This window comes from Spodoptera frugiperda, chromosome 1, assembly GCF_023101765.2.
Source record: "Spodoptera frugiperda isolate SF20-4 chromosome 1, AGI-APGP_CSIRO_Sfru_2.0, whole genome shotgun sequence".
Lineage (NCBI taxonomy): Eukaryota > Metazoa > Arthropoda > Insecta > Lepidoptera > Noctuidae > Spodoptera > Spodoptera frugiperda.
In genome coordinates, this window is record NC_064212.1 from 12,444,282 (window position 1) to 12,464,457 (window position 20,176).

The window sequence follows — 20,176 nt, forward strand, 5'->3', positions numbered from 1 at the left end:
CCACAAGACAGACAGACACCCACATTACTATTATTATAGTAACGTCACCTCAAATCTATAAATCTTGTGTAAACAATGAATTATTGTACGGAACACGAATGATCAGGATCTAACTAGAGGATTGTGATACAGATTAGAGGTAGTAGGTACTATTGTCAATGATAGTACAAACTGAGCTTTTTATTCCCTCAAAGGGTCCATGCAGAAGTTTACGTATTCGTTAGATAGGTTATATATGTTATTTTTTTATGGTACCGGTAAACCAGTAGACGAAACAACTGATGGTAATAGTAAGCAATCGCCGCCGCCCATGGACACACACCCGAAATACCAGAGGCGTTACAAGTGCGTTGCCGGCCTTTTGATGGTTAGGAATTTAAGGGTTGCTGGGGATTGGGAAGGGTGGCGTAATTGGGCCTGAAATATTCCACATTTCTCACTATAATTGAAAACTAACGCGATCGAGGTTGTTTTTGCGTGTAGTCGAGCAAAATCAATAATTTACAGATAGCATTTCACCTACTGGGTTTCTCTTATTACCAAAATATCTAAACATGAGTAATTAATTATTAATACAAATATGTCCAGCGCGATAACAATCAACACTGTTTCGTCACGTAATCCCTGCCAATGACATTTAATCCTACATGAGTGTATGTACATAGATTTGATATTGAAGAATTTCATATATTTAGAACAACAAACCTATTGCTATTGCAAATATATTGCTTTAAGTGTAAAGCTAATAACGCACGGCTAAGAATGCACGATAGCATATACCACTGTATACGCTATCGTGCATTGTAAAGTAAATTCAATAAATAATAAAACCTAATCAATGAAACGTATTTACCTCTGGATGATTATACCACATTTTTATAAATCATTTTTACTCTATTTATTCTAAAATATTTTACGACATGACTACATCTTATTTTCCAATCACAAACAAAAAAAAAACAAATCTCATGCCATTTCAAAATCAATATACAGAACTGCCTGACACAGTTGGCAGTGGCAACTAGCTGCAGCTACGCAAGGGGGGTTCAGTTTGGAAACAGCTCTTTATGTAGTCCACATAATTGATTTTCTCACCCCCTATTACATGGGACTTATAACACAAATGGTAAAAAATGGGTATACAATGTAGATTGTATAGCGGCATTAGGTGCCGTGCCATGCAATGTGTATCTCTGCCTACCTCGTCGGGGATAAAAAGGCGTGACGTTGACGTATAATTATTTTTCCTGTTTTTTTAAAGATTGTTTGTACACAGACACATGACACGGGAGTAAATCCAAGGAACCACTGTTATAAAAATAAATGATAAAAGCTACTGCTAAAACGCTCACTAGCACGAACGTTCAGTGCCTTCAGAAGCACTAATTTACTGATACAGTAAACGAATGTAGTAAAAGTAGAAGTGCAGGCATTTACTATTGATGAGTCCCGTCTTGCCCCACTGACCCAGTTGGCCCAAACCCACCCAACACCCAGCAATATAGCGAGCTAAAGAAACGAGGAAATTGCGGTCCCCATCCACACTGGAGTGCTTACATACGAGTATCTCGCGTGGAAGGACCTTTTTTATCTAAGACTTTAAAGGGTTCTTAGGTGATTGGCTAAAATACTTATTTTGTCTGTGGATCAGTTTTGTTATCTAAATAGTTAATATTGATCGAATTCTGTTCGGAACTTGTCTGTATTGGAAGGAAAGGAATGAACAAAGTAAAGTAAAGCAGATTATAAATGCCAAAAGAAAAGAAAACTGACGCATTAAAGTTGTGGGTCGACAACACAATGTAATTTAAACTAATTATGACATTATAAGCTTACTCTCGTTAATGCTGCTCATGAATGCTGCTAGTCTAGTCTACTACTAACTAGTCGACTTCCTCGTCAAACAGTTACGTGGGTAAGTCGATAACATAATAATTAACACAATGTAACATAAAAACAACTACTACTATACTAGAGTAAAACTATAATGTTCATACATCATTATTTCCGTAAGTAAATATAAAGATATTTTTCTGCCTGAAACGTTACTCCTTCGTCGACACAACAAACAAATAATAACAAAGTAAAACAATAGTGGGAAAGTTTACTTGATTCCTCCACGATTTAAATTACACATTAATTGTAACTCACAAGGAAAATCACATAGAATGCAAATTCTGTTGTCAACATTGTCCTTATGTAAATCTTACTAATATTATAAATGCAAAAGTTTGTGAGTTTGTGTGTGTATGTTTGTTACTCAATCACGTCAAAACTGCCGAAGAGATTCGGATGAAATTTGGAACAGGGGTAGATTATGAATTTATGATATAGAATAAAACATAGGATACTTTTTATACCACGGGAACGCGTGCCGGGATCAGACAACTTAGAATTACATCTCACCTGTTAAATTAACATGCAATGCCAAGAAGGTACCCAGAATTGGTTAAAGGTGAATAATATCTTTAAAATGTGCATCAAAGTTATGTACTTAATAAAGATTAATTTCGGTATTACAAATACTAAAGAGGTGCCAATCAATTATCCGCGTGATTTAACAACAAATCCAATAATTAGCGCACACGACACAGAATGTTAATTTATGACCAACAATTATCGCGTAACAACATTACATGTGAAATTCAGTGTAATTTGTGTTCTAGTTTTTTTACTTAAGTTGTACAATAATTTTATTTCTTTACACGTACAGGTTTTACCTTTACTTTATAATGAGACTGACTTTAATCAAGTTGAAGAGCTTTTTCTTTATTTGCATATTTTGATGGACCACTAATATTTATACGTGCTGCGGACTGCCTAGCGGGTTACCGGGGCTCCGGGTCGAAAATCAGGAGAAGGAACGGGGTGGTTTTTAGTCAGTAAGAATCTGACACACGCCTACAAACGGGAGAAGTCATTGGATGATCCCCTCTTAAAAAAAAAAGGTATGTTCTTATATTATTTATATCTACCACACTTCACAAAAAGAAACAAGGAAGCATAACTTAAACTTGAAAATGATAAACACTTAAAATATACTTCTATGTGATGCAATACCCATTAGTATTAGAAGCCATATTTATTCTGATATCATAATACAATTTCGTAATAATCAATATTGGTTTAAAACCTTATTTTAATGGTTAATTACCGGCTTAATGACAACGTTTCACGCATTAACAGCGGTCGTAAAACAAACTAATAGAAATTTGAGATCAATACTTATCTTACGTTACATAAGAATTATAATTTTAAGGGTCCCAGCAGACTATAGTGTAACGTGAAAGGGCGTAGAGTTAAACATTGATTAAAGCAAGTTCGTTACATGTAAATATATTATTTGTTTTTAATAATAAAATGTAAATAAAGACTAGTCAATGTTTTATTGTAAAACTAAACTTAAAATATTATTACTTTTTTTACTGACATGTTACTGTCACTAGTAATATCATTATATATATCATAGATGGTAAATATCCCATAATAATGATATTCAAATATTATTGCCTGACATTTTGAATTTTACACGTATGTAAATTAAATGAGAAAGAACTTTTTTAGACTAGGTAATATTTTCTATACAGGAGCATCAATTTTAAGGAGAGTCTTACAAACAGTTATCTACCTACATCACCGAATATTTTATACTTCATTACTCTCTCTACTAGGTACAAACAACGCATAAAGCGAGCACAAAAAAAACCTCTACCTCAGTAACCACACAAATGCACCGCGACCCTAATGCCACCGAATTCACTTACCAAGTGCATCAGGTCCATAGCGGCAGGTAATTCTAATAACTTCCTAATACGAAGGAGAAAGCAGATGACAGCACACCATTAAGAGTGACGCAACGTCATATAAGTGTCACTCAGATAAAGGGCAGGAGGAAATGCGTTGTACTTGTGTAATAATAGTGGCCTTAATTTATATTATAGTGTAGAAAGGGGCATAATGTATTGGGAGGTGTTGCTTTTTGGATGAATTTCCGTTGAATTTTTTGTATAAGTCTAGACATATATTGTAGGGGATATGAGAAGTTTAATTAAGGAGTTTAAGTTAATGTAATTAGTTTAAGTGTATGTGAACTTGTATATTTATAAACGCACACACAACACAGGTAAAAACCTAGGGTGGAATCGTAGAAAACCCTAGTATTTTCCATAAGTCGCCTGTCTACAATACTATGAAAATATGAGCCTAAACAACTCCACTCACATAATTAAATTCATAAAACTTTCTCTTAGATAAAGTTATCATAAACCCTTCACAGAATTATCTCCAAAATATTATCTGAACGCTCAGTTTATCTGTGAAACCCTCTACAACTCATGTTACATGGTACACCAGTCGATAGAAATAAAGTAGTAAGTAACACTTCAGCCTTTATCATTCTCTCATAATCTGGTCAATGAACACCGATCCATATTATTTAGATAAGGTTTGATATCTAAGAGAAAGTTGGAAGGATAGCTTCACTACATTATTATCAAAAAAAAAAAAGATGGATGAAGATTACCAGATACTCCGAAATGAACTGTATGGAACCGTTTTAGAATCTTATCTGGGTGAAATCTTTGAATTTTCGTAGCTAGTAGAAAGATATAAAGTGGCATATTTATGTAACCACTTAGGGAAACCTTTTTTGAGAAAATTCTAAGATTGTCGATTTACTTCACACTAGTCTGTCGATAAACGTTCAATGTTTATCTTGAATCGATATCGTTAAAATCTATGAACCTGAATTCTGAACTGACCAACCGGAACCCATAAAAGAAATCCATCGGAGGACGAGAAATTAAAGTCAAAGTCAAAGCCATTTTTTTCAATTAATCCTTAATTAGGCACTTTTGAAACGTAATTTAATTGAATAGTCTGTCAGTGAAGCTAGGTGCTCGTTCCAAAGTGTAGCTTCGAATGAATAAAATGAAATCAGGTGGCAGAACGATGTACATACTTAATGCAGAAACTGAAACCAAGTATCCCAAAGTAGATCCAAATGAAAAAACCTTGAAGTAGTTTCTCATTATCGTGGTAGAAAATGGCCTTAGGTAACTAATGACGTCGATGAAGTGAAAAACCTTCAGCATTTTTAGACAAAAATCATTACGCTCTCCTCTTTCTTCTGTTTTTTTATGTTAAATGGGCCGACGTTTGGCCGCTATCTCGCCTGATGGTAAGTGATGATGCGGCCTACGATGGAGCACGTCTGCCCATAAGCAACCTATTCACTCGGGCTTTGAAGACACCCAGGTTATACCCATCAGGAAACACAGACTCCGGCAAGGAGTTCCACTCTAGCAGTTCGCACAAGGAAGCTTGAACTTCTTACCTCAATAACATCTTTGAGCATAAACCGTCTGCGCCGGCGCCGTCTCCTCGGAGCTGGCTCCGAGTCTCTTTCAATACCCTCGTCATCTGTATCTGCCCGACCGCATTCTGATGTCTCTGAACCTTCGGATAGTGCACCGCATTCTTCGTCATCATCTGCAAAAGGAAAACATACTTTAAGATATTGGTGATAAAAGTTAATGTGGCATCAACAGGCACGGTTGGTGCGGTGGTTGGGCAACCAGCTGACAAGTAACGTGTAGCGGGTTCGATTCACGCACGAAACAACTCTTTGACAGACAGACCTGAAAGAACAATTTGTGGATCACACACAAATTGTTCTTTCAAGTCTGTCTGAACTTGTATGTTTGTAAACGCACCCACGATACAGGAGAAAATCCTAGAGTAAGGCGAAGTAAAAAAAAATCATAGAAGCATTTTGCAGTATGTCCTACTGTATAAGAATGAATCAACCATTATGTATTTTAAAGATTTTGAGTTTATTATCGAAGATTCACTGAATTTTACACAAAAGCAAACTTTGCCTTTATAGAAATCAGTCTAATCAGAATTTTATTTAAGTATCGGAACATTCTAATTGTGTAAATAAGTAGCGGGCAGCTCTACGTGTGGTCGTTACTTCGCTACATACTGTAATCACGACCCGTCAATACCGACAATCGACACTACATCGACATCGACGGCGTCAACGCGTAACGACGTAGTTGCGCAAACGCATATTTGCGAGCTTTGACTCGCCGCTGACCAATCACCGTTTAGACGCTTGACTCTTGACATTGGACATGGATTATTGTGTCAATGGTCAGTTTAACTTAGGGTTGTCATATTTTTCTACTTACGATTTTGTGTGATACTCTCACTAAACTACAAATTTTAGTATCACACAGAATCTAGCTTTAATCTTTTAAATCGACTGCACGGTTGGCGCGGTGGTTGGGCAACTGGCTGCCATGCAACGTGTAGCGGGTTCGATTCTCGCACGGAGCAACTCTTTGTGTAATCCACTAATTGTTGTTTTGGGTCTTGATGTAATGATAACGATACAGGAGAAAATCCTAGTATAAGAAATCTCGTCAAAACGATATTAGATTGAGATAAACCTTTTAAATAAGCATTATATACCCAGGTGCTGATACAATAATGAACTTAATACATCAAATAGCTTATCCCTAACCAGGTAATGATTACCTGGTCGAAACGTATATCTGACATTAAAGTGACGTGACAACCCTACCGTTGAGTGCTATGTACGAGTGGATATCACGATTTTATAGATAATATAATTTAATTGGGTACCTCGTGGGCGGGTAAGGGCTTTCATTAAGTGTCCGGTAATGATAAAAACCATGGATACTGGAGAATTACCTTATACTTATTTTCTAATAAAGTTTTAATTGGAAAATAATACTGTAAGAACTAATAAACATATGATTTATTTATCAATAAGTTAATGATAGATATAAAATATTTTTTATTACTGTACGGACATTTTCAAGGAGTCACTTTGATTCCTAAACAAGACCCAAAGCTCATAAATCAGTAATATTGTAATATCCAGTAACAAATAAACTCCAGAGCTGCGGACTACCTAGCGGGTTTACCGGGGCTCCGGCTCGAAAAGCAGGAGTAGGAACGGGGTGATTTTTAGTCAGTAAGAGACTGAGACTCCCTCTCGCCTCGCCCAAGGCGGGAGAAGTCATTGGATGACCCACCTCAAAAAATAAATAAATAACTAGACGTCAACACTTCACACACAAATACCAAAAAAGAACAGCTACCAAAATTCATTCATCCTTTATAATTAACTACTGGTAATTACCACATGACATTACAAAAAAAAAAAAACCAAAATGAAACCAGTTCAGAATAAAAGCGAGAAGGTTCGAGTCGAGCAACGGAATTGATGTGCAACCATCAATCAGTAACAGACAATGGCTCCCGACAGTTTACTACATTTTTCGTAAACACATCTTTGGGTAAATGCCTTGTAAGGGTGCTACAGATGAAGCCAAGGACTGATGTGGGATTTTAGTACTTAAGTACTTTGAATAAGTATGTATAAGGGTGTTTTTACGAAGAATTAATAGATAAGCTGTCAAACTATGTGACCGTTTCCACTGTTAACAAGCGATACTGATACTGTACGAGTGAGATGTGCTATGAAGATTCACCAGCACAAAGTAGCCGTGCGAGGAAGATACGCAGCTCGAGTATACGATGTATAGGGAAGCCATCCATAGCACACATCTGATTCTATACCACGCATCATCATAAACCTTAGTAAAAAAAACAAACAGACATATAGTCACTAGTTAGACTATAAAAGAACTATTGTTAACATTAAAGAAAAGACGCAATGCAAACATATATTATAATGCTATTTTATAGAAACTATGTATAACATAAGGTATATACAAAGTTTCATTATAGCACCAGAACTAGGAATTTCCGCGATCACTTTCAATCTGAACATTGTCTACCTAAGTGACTGGACTCAACATTACAATGTTCAAGAAATAGTTACCATAGAAACTCATTATAGATTCACTTCCCTCTCTGTTAATTATTTCTAGAACATAATTAACGACTGTGTGAGACAATTCCACTTTGTATTTTAAACATTCAACGTTTTCCATTATCCTATTTCATTATTGTACTCTTAATCACGAAGAGTTGTCGTGAAAGCCTTTATTTAAAAACCTTCCTTTCAAAAGAAAATATTATAACACTGAATATTCATAACTTTATGTTATTTAAAACTTAACTATGCGAAAGAAAAAATGATTTACCTAACACCTAAATGATATTTCATCTAAATCTATTCAGTAACTTCTTACTCAAGGGAAAAAACGTCCAAACTCACAAACAGACAACTTTTTAAAGTGTCAAAATCAGTCCACGTTTTATGATGTGAAATCGATCCCCGTCTAATCTAAATCACCCCTTAACAAAAGAAATATATAGAGCTGTTATAAACTTTACTATTTTCTTTAATAGACCATAAAAGAAACAATGGCAAGCCATAAGTGGCAATCACGATAGTCAACTTCCAAATAACTTGATTGATGTGAAATTTAACAGGTATCATTCGTCAGGGGAACGTCCGACTCTTTTTGAACCTTTTATGAACGATGCTACTGATTGCTTTGTTAGCTTACAATTGATGGCCACGAGTTTACTAAACAAAACAATATAATCGTACAATATCTGATGCATTCTTCTAACATGGGCGGGTGTCAGTCAGATGTTACCCAAAAAAATCCAGAGGTGCATTTACTTGATCATCATTTTGTCAGGCTTCTACTGAACTTAACTTAAGTAGCTAATTCATCCTCAATTAGGTTGGTGGTACCAACACATCAACGACGAACAAAATTATGATGCTATTAAGACAAATTCACAAAGACGACATGCTAATACCAGGGTGTCATGACTCAGAGAGAGCTAATAGCAATAAATAGACGCGAATTCGTTACGCAAGCTTCTCAGACGTCTAGTAGCGTGGATAAGTATGCGTAGATTTATTCGCTCGAGAGCGCTCGGCGCCAATTGTGACGACATAGAGAGCATGAGCTTATTACATTCTCGTGTTATGAATTCCTGGTACGACGATGTTATGACTATATGTCTTGGTGTAAATTATGCTCTATTTCTGATTGCAGTTTCAAGATGATGATGTCTGAAGTTCATTCGCTTCAGCATTATTAGTTACTGCATAACATCATGCCTTTAGTTTCTGACGAAGAAAATCGAGGTTGCGACTTTAAAAAAACAAACTTTGACTGCAACGTGTCTTGTGTTCGATTCCCACACGGGACAACTCTTGTGTGATCCGACACAGGAGAAAATCCTAGTGCAGGGGGCAAGACACGAAGCCAACACAACCTATGTATGAATAAACTTAAAAAAAATCCTAGCAAATATCAATTAACTTTCCTTAACAAAATCAACATGACGTATAGAAACAATACGCTCTTTCTGGGAACCGAACAAACTATTAAACGAACGGCAGACAAGACAAAAAGCAGTTAGTTTCGCAGTCGGAAACATCTGTAGACTGTTGTAGGTAATAGTTTCCATGTAATAGTTGGTTGTAATCGACAAACTTGCATGTATCGTGGGAGATACGGACTGTTAACGGTCCGTGCGTTTTGTGTTCTCTTGTAGATAAGCCCCGCTTCTCAGGGCTGCGTGTGCCTTGTTATCTAGAAGCCGGTATGTTTTATAGGCAGACGTTTTGTATTTTCTTCCTGATGCGGACTTTGTTTGTGTATGTTTTTGATTTAATGTGTCCTTAGTATTGTGTACTGTACACAAAATATACTTAAATGCAGTATTTTGGACATGTTTTAAAATGTTATAACACTAACCTATCATACTAAATGGGGGTTGAAAACCTGTACCCTAGTAAAAGTTTGGTTTAGGATGAACGCGTTCGGCGACCTGGTTGGTTGGTTCATTTATTTAAAGCCATAATTTATAATTCACATATACCTAATATAGAGAATGGGCATACATGGAACACTGTCCTACTAAAAACTGATAAATCCGTACTATATACTTAATACTTTGATCAACACAACAACCAAACTCGAGATTTCTTTACCCTTGTACCCTCTTGACCACCAAGTCCGATTCACAATTCCAAATATTTGAATAATTGCTTCGAATTTGGCAAACTCTTTCAAACAACAAAAAGGTAATAAAATCGATTGACTCCTTTGTACCTAAACAAATAAACAAGGCACTATAATTCGAATTGGGATCGATTTGTTTGTATTTGTTGTTTACAAATAAAATTGTTTGTTATCCCCGTCTAGTCAAGAAGTTGAAATTCTTTGTTGCCCTTAATTACTTTAGTTTTCTATGGATTATCGATTATTTTTAACACAATAGATTTTTTGTTGAGTAAAAGTAAATCATTTGTTAATATCATAAATGCTTGACGTATATCAATATGTATGAAAAATTAAGACTTGATTTAATTAGTCGTGTAGGCAACAGACGGGTTCAAATTCCAGGTCTGGCAAAAGTATTTTAAGACTGTTAGCTCTGAAAATCAGTACGGCTACTCCTTCATATTAATATTATTAAGCATCAACCCACAACATTCCTACACAGACCCACTAGACAAATACCTAAACAAAAATCAAAACTTTCACATTTTAAACTCTAGTACTATCTTCAAACCACATCCTAACAGGACATTTTGTATACAGTTTTACTCAAAATGGCTTGATAGGTCAACTAAAAAGTAAACTTGAGTGTGCACACCTCCTAAACGCAGTAACGGTACCAAAGACATAGGGTGACCATAAATCCGCGCATTGCAAACGGGACGTAGTTTAATTTTACGATGCAAGGGCTCAACGCAGACGTGACGTTTTATGTTATTGTTTTATAGTAACATTAGCACAACAAATCCCACCAATATGACGGATGTCTTAAAGAGATTTCCACTTTAAACATTTTGTAATAAAGACGAGAATCTTTTGAAGTATTTCGATAGAGGGGTGTACTTTGATGTGTTGTTTACAATTTAGTTATTCCAAGTTAGGATAAGTGAGTAAAACGTTTGTTTCATGAAGTATTTACGAGTATGTAAATGTTATGGGTACGAAGAGTTACTGAGAAAGCGCGTCAAAAATGTTTAGTTTCGATGGTTAGTGAAACTTTGAGAAAACGACTTTTCTATGAAATTAATAGCTTACCCCCTTTTACTTGTGTTGTGAGAGAAGTTTAGTACTTACTCATTTGTTTAGCGATTCGGCATTATATAAACAAAGGCGACATTGCATTTAGTTACTCTACGAACACTTTAATAGCCGTCCACAGAAACGAGAACCACAAATATCACCTTTAATTGCAATCAATTAGGATCTAATTTGCACTGCACAAACTCAATAAATCCTTTATTATTTAGCACCTAGAAACCAACCTGCCTAGTACGTGAGAGACAATACACGTCCACAATATAGCCCACAACTTTCACGAGAGCTCAGAAAGCCTAAACACTTCCTAATCCTACTTATAAATAATACAAACAAAGCGATAACATTGAACACAGTACAAAGCTCAGCTCAAAATGGACAAATAGAACCATTATATTAGCAAGTGAGAATCTGATAGCCTGCGGGGAAAATATAGACACTTGGATACAAAGGACAGGCTAAGCTTTGAAAGGGAGAATGCATGAGTAAATCTGTATGTTTGTCCAGGTGTAAGTGATAACCGGATTATTTCTCTGTTCCTTTCTGTGTAGTATAAGACATGTAGGTGTTGTATGCGAAAATAAAATGTGTTTTGTATTCTATTCTATAGAAAAATGGATTATTTCTGCTAAGCCTGTTGAAAGATTTTCTTTGGAAGGATTCTCGTCAGACATCTTTGTAAGATTTCCAGTTTTATAAGGTTACTGGATTAAATCCCATCCTACATGATAATAACGCAGGATTGAAATAATCGTGAAGATATAAAATAGCATTTAGAATTACAGTGAAAATTCGTAATGGGAATAAGAGAGAAAATTTCGTGACAATAGATATTGAAAGCTGGAAAATAGTTGTATTTGTATCCAAAGATCTATCTCAAAGATCAGAGAAGAATTAAGGACCTACATTCACATTTCACTCAGACCTTAATTGAACAAAGTGACATTTTCCAGCAAGAGTTTTGGTGACACAGGATTGAGAGTTTGCATCTATGAATAAAATTAGGATGTGTGCGTGCTGGGCGTCGCTAACAAATGACAAGTGACAGATGACAGAAGTCGCACATAGACTATCAACGAGCAAATCAACGAATGACGTCATAAATATCCTGCATCGCACATGTGAAGTGTACATGCGAATAAACACGGATAGACAATCCCAACGAACAACAGTTGGGCAAAAAGCCCGCAAGGGTGATCACCTCGCCTGGTCGGAGGATCCTCCTTTTCTTAGGGAACTTTACTCTCTGTTTCCTAAAGATGTAACATAATAAACCTACAGATTTGAGTAAAATCTCTAAACACGAAATAACCGAAGATTACTTAGTAAGTCAGCTATCAATCGAACTCGACACGTGATGATCGATAGCCGTGCATCGCGGAACCATCTATTGTGCTAATATACATGTGATTTATGAGAAAATAGATTAAATTCTATCGCCGTCGAGATGGGAATGGGGTTCCAGTGTGTTATAATTAATAACGTTTAGAAAATGGACAGGTTTTAAACGTTTTAAATTAAACGTTTCTAGATAGATTAATTATTATATGTTATCGGCTTACTTACGTAACTGTTTGACGAGGAACTCGACTAGTTTCAAGCCATGCTAGAGACTCATATTCATGAACAGCATTCCGCGACACACGAGTTGATTGTTTCTAGCATGGCTTGAAACTAGTCGAGTTCCTCGTCAAACATTACGGAGTAAGCCGATAATATAATAATTAATTTAGTATGTCTCACGAAAGTTACAATAAAATTATAGTTTCTAAATAGGTCTTAATTGTTTGTTAGAATCTTTAATTTGCTCTGTATCGTGTCCAATTTGAATTTATAATAAACACTTTAGTTCTCACTTCTAGCTGTTACTAGATGTCTACCTACTTTAGTCTTTAGATAATTAGTCATAGATAACTAAATATTTACCAACGACACATCGAACTAAGAGACCTGTCTAGACCAGACTGACCGAAAAAGCTCATCGACCTACACTGAACTCCGTGACATAAATAATTTACTAGACGATTTTGTACATATTTTCAAATTATTGTCAGTGACCTAAGAAGCCAAGTACCTGCGTAAAATATTAATCTACAAGCAAGATCGGAGAAACCAAATAGTGTTAAAAGCAAAAATGTCCTCAATGTTAACCATGGAACATTATTTTCCAATGAAGTGTTTCCAAAGGCCATAGAAGGCGTTCACATTATAGTTCAATACACTGCTTTATAGCACAATCAATTTGTGAGTAATGTAATAACATTGATTTTATATGCCTTTATACTTCAACACGAATAGGAAAGGCCTGGGGAAAAGTTCTAGTTGAAATGATGGCGTGAGGCATTTTACTGAATGGACACTAAATTTTTTACTACTGGATGGATAAAACAACTAAATACTTTAGTTTTCTTTCAAGAGTAAACGACTTTATCCAATATTTGTTTTTCGTAAACCGATGAAGAAATATTAATAAATTGCATATTTCATGTGGATGCCAATTTAACGGAAAGATTCATGAAAGCACTTTTGAAACACTCTCTTACGAATACACGAAGAAAACGGGACCCCTCATAGCAACTACTCAGATATTACCAATCTATCTCACATAACTGTATCTAGGAAGCTTTCATCTCAAATAGGGCATCACGATAAATCGGCAACACAAACACACAGACATTCAATCAATTTCCCGTTTCTGAATCAAAAGGTGATCACATAAAACTAAGTTTACCCATCTTATACGGTAAGCAATTAAATTACCAACTACTTCTACACATTTTATCTGACAAACATTCTATTGAGAAACTAAAACATTTCCACCTTTCTTCTTAAAAGCATAAAGTTTAAATTTAATTGTTGCTGTACGCAAGCAAACACAATAACGGACCGTGCAGAATGTGCCGCGAAATCGTCAAAATTTTATCTCGTTCAAACAAACTTGGAGCAACATCAATCTCGAGTGAGTAATGTAAGCGTGGCTGATGCAAAACTGTCTATTACATGTGATACGGTATTATGTATGGCTGTCCAATGTTTCCGGATTTTGAAGAATGGTTACAATGGCCTTAGTAAACCGTAATTTCATTCATTATTTTCTCCATTCATATTGTTTTATGAGACAGATGTGCTTGAACAAAATGGTTCATCTTTTTCATTGTTCGAATGCGGCTGTTCTTAGAAAGTCAGACAAGATAGCGTCCTAGGAATAGATGCTGGATACAGCTTCTAAGTAGCAGAGATTTTAGAACAAGGCAATACCGAGAATAACAAAATGAAGCGTAGTGTTGTAACTGAATTTAAAGTTAAAAACACCATAAATGTAATAATGAGAAAACATTGAACTCTTGGGATTCAATAATACCAGCATGTATTGAGAAGAACTATAGTTTACACACGTAAAACAACACAGTTATGATTTATAAATCATCAAGCGCATCTTCAAATCCGTAAAACCATCAAATCATTACTTAAGATAGCGTTAACCTTTTACGTCCATAAAAGAATCGTACCATACAAAAACGACCGCCGCCGTGGGAAAATCGTGAACATTGTTCCCTAGATCAGCATATAAAAGTTAAAGAAACTTTCTTTCTCTTCGAGATTTTTGTGGTGGCCTTGTGGTGCAGTGTTGTGGTAAACTGGTGACGTATTGTCCCGCAATTAGGGTTGCGCTTGGCCAACCTACTTGACTCCTTTATGAAAAGATTTTTCTTGAGTATCTATTGTGATTTATGTTTTTTTTATCTGGATATACGGTTTAAAAGAGTATAGAAAATATGAAAAATAGATAAAATATAGTTCAAAGCCAATGACCTCGAAGCGGTGCAGGCAGTAACGAACACGTCAGATCAATAAAGATAATGTCATCGTCCAAACATCTCGCCGCCGAAAATAGCTGGATGTTTCCGAACAATGGGCTAGCAGTCACATCATCCATTGTGTTCTCGACTTATTCACCTGTCCAATGTGACCCACTGACCAGCATTTACATCTCGCATCTCCCGCACCGATCGATACTTTCGATGCGATTCGATTGCTCACTTGTAACAAAATAAACAGTTACACGTCAATAACAAGCGGCCATGAACTTCATGATCAAAATCGTTTTTAAGATTTATGACGGCCCTGTTGTATCAGACAACCCAGCGCTCGATACAACACGATCGACTCTCGATAACGATCGGAACAAGTGTGTACATTCCCTTTAAGCCACTCACAAATTATCCGCGCGGTGTGTTTACAGGGCGATTTTCTTATTCATAAACAACAAACTGTTGACATTGCAACTGCAGCCAGGTGTTTACGATTTGATTGGCATAAAATTATGGGCGATACCGAACGGTACACTTTCCTGCGTGAGCTATTAAAAGGCGATAAATTCGTCTTTGCCTCTGCGTATAGGAAACATTGCAGGAAGCTGTAAATATGTAGTCGGAGAAATTACAACTCGATTATGAATCGAGACTGTGTCGGTTCGATGTTGTGCAAAAACTGCCTTTGCGAGGGAAAAGCAGAAAATATGACAAGTTAATTTAGATTGAGTGGGCCCGTGAGAGTTGGAAAGGGAGGTGAAAGACAGCCGGAACAAATTGTATCATTGCATTGTGAACTAAACGCGATGGGAGGCGCCCGAGCCGGTGCGAGAGCAAAGGTCCCTGATAACACCGTCGTGGGGCGGCCCAAATGTCATCACGCAGACAGCCTGTCTGGCTGAGATAGAAGCATGCATAAGGTGGACTCGACGATGTTGTAGAAAGTGAAAATTAATACCCAATCTTGTAGGACACGACTATATCTGCGTATGTTAATGAAATGGGGCGTGCGAACCACGATGAGATGATTGCATATCATAGTGTACAAGTTTCTATAAAGCCAAACAATTGTGCCACTAACATACAAGTCCACGGAATTAATCGTGATGTTTAATCTAAGCTTCGCATGTTGAGCTATAACGATTACAATGTTTATCCTTCAATGATCAATCTTGTTCCAAAAAAAAATGCTCTACAAATCTGTTCAAAGAAGAAGGAAAGGGAATTATTTGCTTAGAGTAAAACATTGATCTAATTACTTGTGAACAGTGTCAGAGTATTTCGGTGAACACAATTCAGATAAAGCAACATTGAGAATGGACGGAAGTAACACCGTTGGTGGACTGGAATGCAATGAGAACATAGCAATGAAAGAAATTCATTACATTTGTACCATGGAAGAGTTCTCAGAATTTCTCGTATTGATCAGGTAAGCACTTTTAAACCATAACACTCGAAAACACAAATATAAAATGTTCCCAGAAACGAGCTTGATTTCCGTTGCTAAGTAAAATAAAGTAAAACTGTTATCAACTTTATGGGAATTAAGCAAAATACAGTTTGTTTATAGTATCCTCAATCGCCAAAGTGTAGATAAGATTTTGGCTAAATATGGTGAAGCTTTTCAAACACTTACTCAAGTGATAGAAGAAAACGCATCTTAACGGTCCTTTAATGAAGAACACATGTTACTACGGTACACGCACATTGTAAACGACAAATAAAAAGTTAATTAAACCTGACCCCAAAGTGAACAATAACATGGCAATATTAATATCGGGGACTGAAGTTCCCATACAATGATAGGAGTGACGACCAGCATCTCAAACTATACTCTCCAGTTTAAACTGAACTCTAGATAAGGGGGAAGCCTACAAAACAAGAGGTCTTCCTATATTGGAGGATCCATCTCTATGAGGTGAAGACATTCCCATGGCTACACTAGAATTCTATGGGGTTTCATTTAATGACGCTTTGTTTAAGTGCTAATTGTTGGTGTGTGTTAGAAAATTATGGTTTCAAATGGTGATAATAGCGTTTATGGTGTGTTAAAGATGAGATCAATATTTTGATGAAAGTGGAACTACTTTTTCTGGAGCGACAAACAATGAGTTTGTTAGAAAACTAGAAACATATATTGAGAAGAAACAGACGATAAAGTATATTATTAATACAGCTTAGATTAGGATAAAAATCTAATCAATACTTATATAGATGTACTAAACATAACACATGTTATAACGTAACTCATATATACTGTATACATCAATAGAAACAAATAAAATAAAGCAGCAAGAGCAGAACATCATAACACTATAGGAATCACTACAGCTGCTATCGAAAAAACACGATAGAATACACAAAGAGACATTATTTTAAACTGTAACATCGAATCGAATCGTGTTTACTGAACCAACTACATAACGAAGCTCGTTACGGAGTTGTTGACAAACAAACAACACTTTCAGTTAGCAAATAGACATGTAAACGGAAAATAGTATAGCGAAAACATTTATTATTATTTACTTAACTAACTTGTCTATAAACATCCTCTATCTATCTCTATTATATAAAAATGAATCGCTAAATGTGTTGCTAAGCGTAAATCTCGAGAACACCTGAACCGATTTTGATAATTCTTTTTTGTTGAGGTTGTTATTGTTAAGAGAAGGTTCTTATATGAGAAAAAAATTAACAAAGATGCAAAGTACGCTGGGTCCACTAGTTTTTTTTATAATTGTGACATATTTACATACATGAATTCTGAATATTATTACTAGTATTCCTTTCACAATTTGGAAAAGTTTAAATGTGTTTATTAATTTACACTAGAGTGTAACATTCTTTAAGCGAATTCGAAATTGATGTCTCATTTTTCTCTAGCTATTGCAAGATAAGTACAAATGAAAGTAAAAATAAAAGTATAACAAAGACATCATCTTACTCAGTCCAATCAAGGTCACATACCAAGCAAATTCATTGAAGGGAGAAATGGAAGGGCGAAACACGCAACATCAATCATTACTGTCCGAATTCATATCATTAGACGCTATAACCCTATATTCATACATTGGTCAACGAAAGTCATCATTAATATCCATTTCTCCATTACCGACGACATTGAATAATCTTCATTGTTTTAAAAAAGCGATGGACATGTTTTTGAAAGCATTGGCGTAGTTGGTCGCCCAAAGTATGGCCAAGATAACGGGCCAACAACAGCTTTGGCCAACATCGTTCGCACGCACGGCTTTAATAATATCTCAGCGGGAACTTCACAAACGTTTGAAATGAAATCTTTTGCATTTATTAAAAACAAATTGGAGAAGATGGAGAGTCATGCGTTTAATATTATATTTCCATGGTCAGCATGGGAGTCGTCTTGATATTTTGGAATCATTCGCATCGATGCACATTGTTGATACGGTAAAAGGTGCTTGGGATCAAAGTGATGCTTATTTAAAGATCAATGAACCTGAATACTATTCTGTTATGTTCTGTATATAACTTTATCCCTATCACCTTGAATTATAAAATCTGTTGTAAGGTAACACAACTGGTCATCGGATAAAATGAAGTTAACTAAGTCCATTAAGAATAAAGTAAAAACACAAAATGTTTTACGCCCCATAATAACCATCTCTATCCTCATAATAATTCTATAGATATATCAGATAATAAACTCTAACAAGATCAACAAATAGAAGATAAATAATGCAAATCTGAACAAGTAAACATTGGTTCAACTATCGCTAACGTTCATCAAGTACTACACGCGACACCACACAAAGGTCAACAGGGTGAAAGTTCTGAGAAAACTTATTGTATCAATACTGGTATCAAGTGAGATGGAATGATTACTTAAGCTACATACAAGAATAAATAAATGAGCAATGTTTATCATGTTTAAAGTGATACGTGGGTCTAGAAACCGCAATCACTTGAAAAATGTTTAGGTTTTGAAAAGTTGGACGAAGATGAATTCTCAAAAGCGACCGCTATAGAAAACAGCCAAAAAGATTATAAGTATCATCTCAATACTTTTAGTAGTTGCTATGAGACTGTTTTAAGAAATAGCCAATTGTCTCGCAAACACACGAACCTAATAACGTGGAGTAATTATTGGTAGTAAATGGATAATAATAACGGTTATGTAATTGAGTGTGGTCAGAAAATGACTGATAGGTAATTGGACATAATGGTCTGTTGAGAAATAGAATTGCTAAGAGATCGCTTTGAGTCCTTGTGTTCCGGGTTCTGCAAAGCATTTTACGAAATGTTACTAAAGTTGAGCTTCTGATGAGGTTGGGAAACTTGGGAATAAGTATGACATTAAGTTTACGGGGAAACATATCGATATAAACGTCAAACTCTAGCTCATCATCCAAACAAATAAAAAAATATCAATGCTTCACTTCCTTCAATTATCCAAAAAATCTAGTTATTTTTAAAGTAACTCAGGACAAGAATATTTAGATAATACTTTTAAAACACAAAAAATGGTCGATTACTCCTAAAATCAAAGCCAATCCAGAACAAACAAATTCTAATCTAAGACAAAGCAAAAGAAAAAAATCTAAAGCAATGAATTGGCATTAGATTAGTGAAATAGTTGTCAAGTTCTTACCTGTGGTATCACACGCCGTCATCTCTGTGATAAGTCCCTCGAGGTCCGGCGATATGAGCCGTTCCTCGTCCTCTGAATGCGTGTAATCCAACGCATGATATATTACTAGCGCCAAATTCACCACCAACTGCAACAAAGAAATCATTGTTTTAACGCACGGGACAAAAAGAAAATTATATATATATAATTTACATCTAAAATCTACTCATGATGAGGAGTTCCTCTGTGACTCGAAAGTACAAAGATTTTCACCATTAATATACGTGAATAAACCTTGATTATTTTAGTTAATTTAGTATGTCTCACGATAGATATTTTAAGAACATCAATCTGTTGGAAAAACTGTAACCAGTAATAAATGGTGTATCAATTTCCATAGCACAATATAATAATAAAGTCAAATAGACACGCAAACAGAAGTACATAACTAAATTAAGAAATAAAAGTGTGTGGCCCACAAAATTTTCTGCGAAAAAAAGTAATTCCATGTCATTAAAGGTACTGTTACTGACTCTCTTCTCGCGTGATGTTAGCGTGACACCTAAATAGTTAAAATAATGGATACACTAAAATGGATAACCAAAACATGAGACAATCATTTATTTCTACCCTAATCATTGTTGGTTATTATTAATATTAAGATCAACATAATCATTTTTGTCACAAGCAGT

The 20,176-nt window shown here is 35.6% G+C and overlaps 1 protein-coding gene across 4 annotated transcripts in view; it reads right to left on the reverse strand.

The window, feature by feature from the left end:
- The window catches only part of LOC118273551 (protein spire), a 181,926-nt gene that overhangs the window by 62,131 nt on the left and 99,619 nt on the right, over nt 1–20,176 (reverse strand). For all 4 annotated transcript variants that reach the window (XM_035590586.2, XM_035590584.2, XM_035590587.2 and 1 more), the window contains exons 3-4: nt 19,506–19,632; nt 5,336–5,490 (exon numbers count right to left, since the gene is read on the reverse strand). In XM_035590586.2, coding sequence (XP_035446479.2) covers nt 5,336–5,490; nt 19,506–19,632 — 282 coding nt within the window. The remainder of the gene's footprint in view (nt 1–5,335; nt 5,491–19,505; nt 19,633–20,176) is intronic.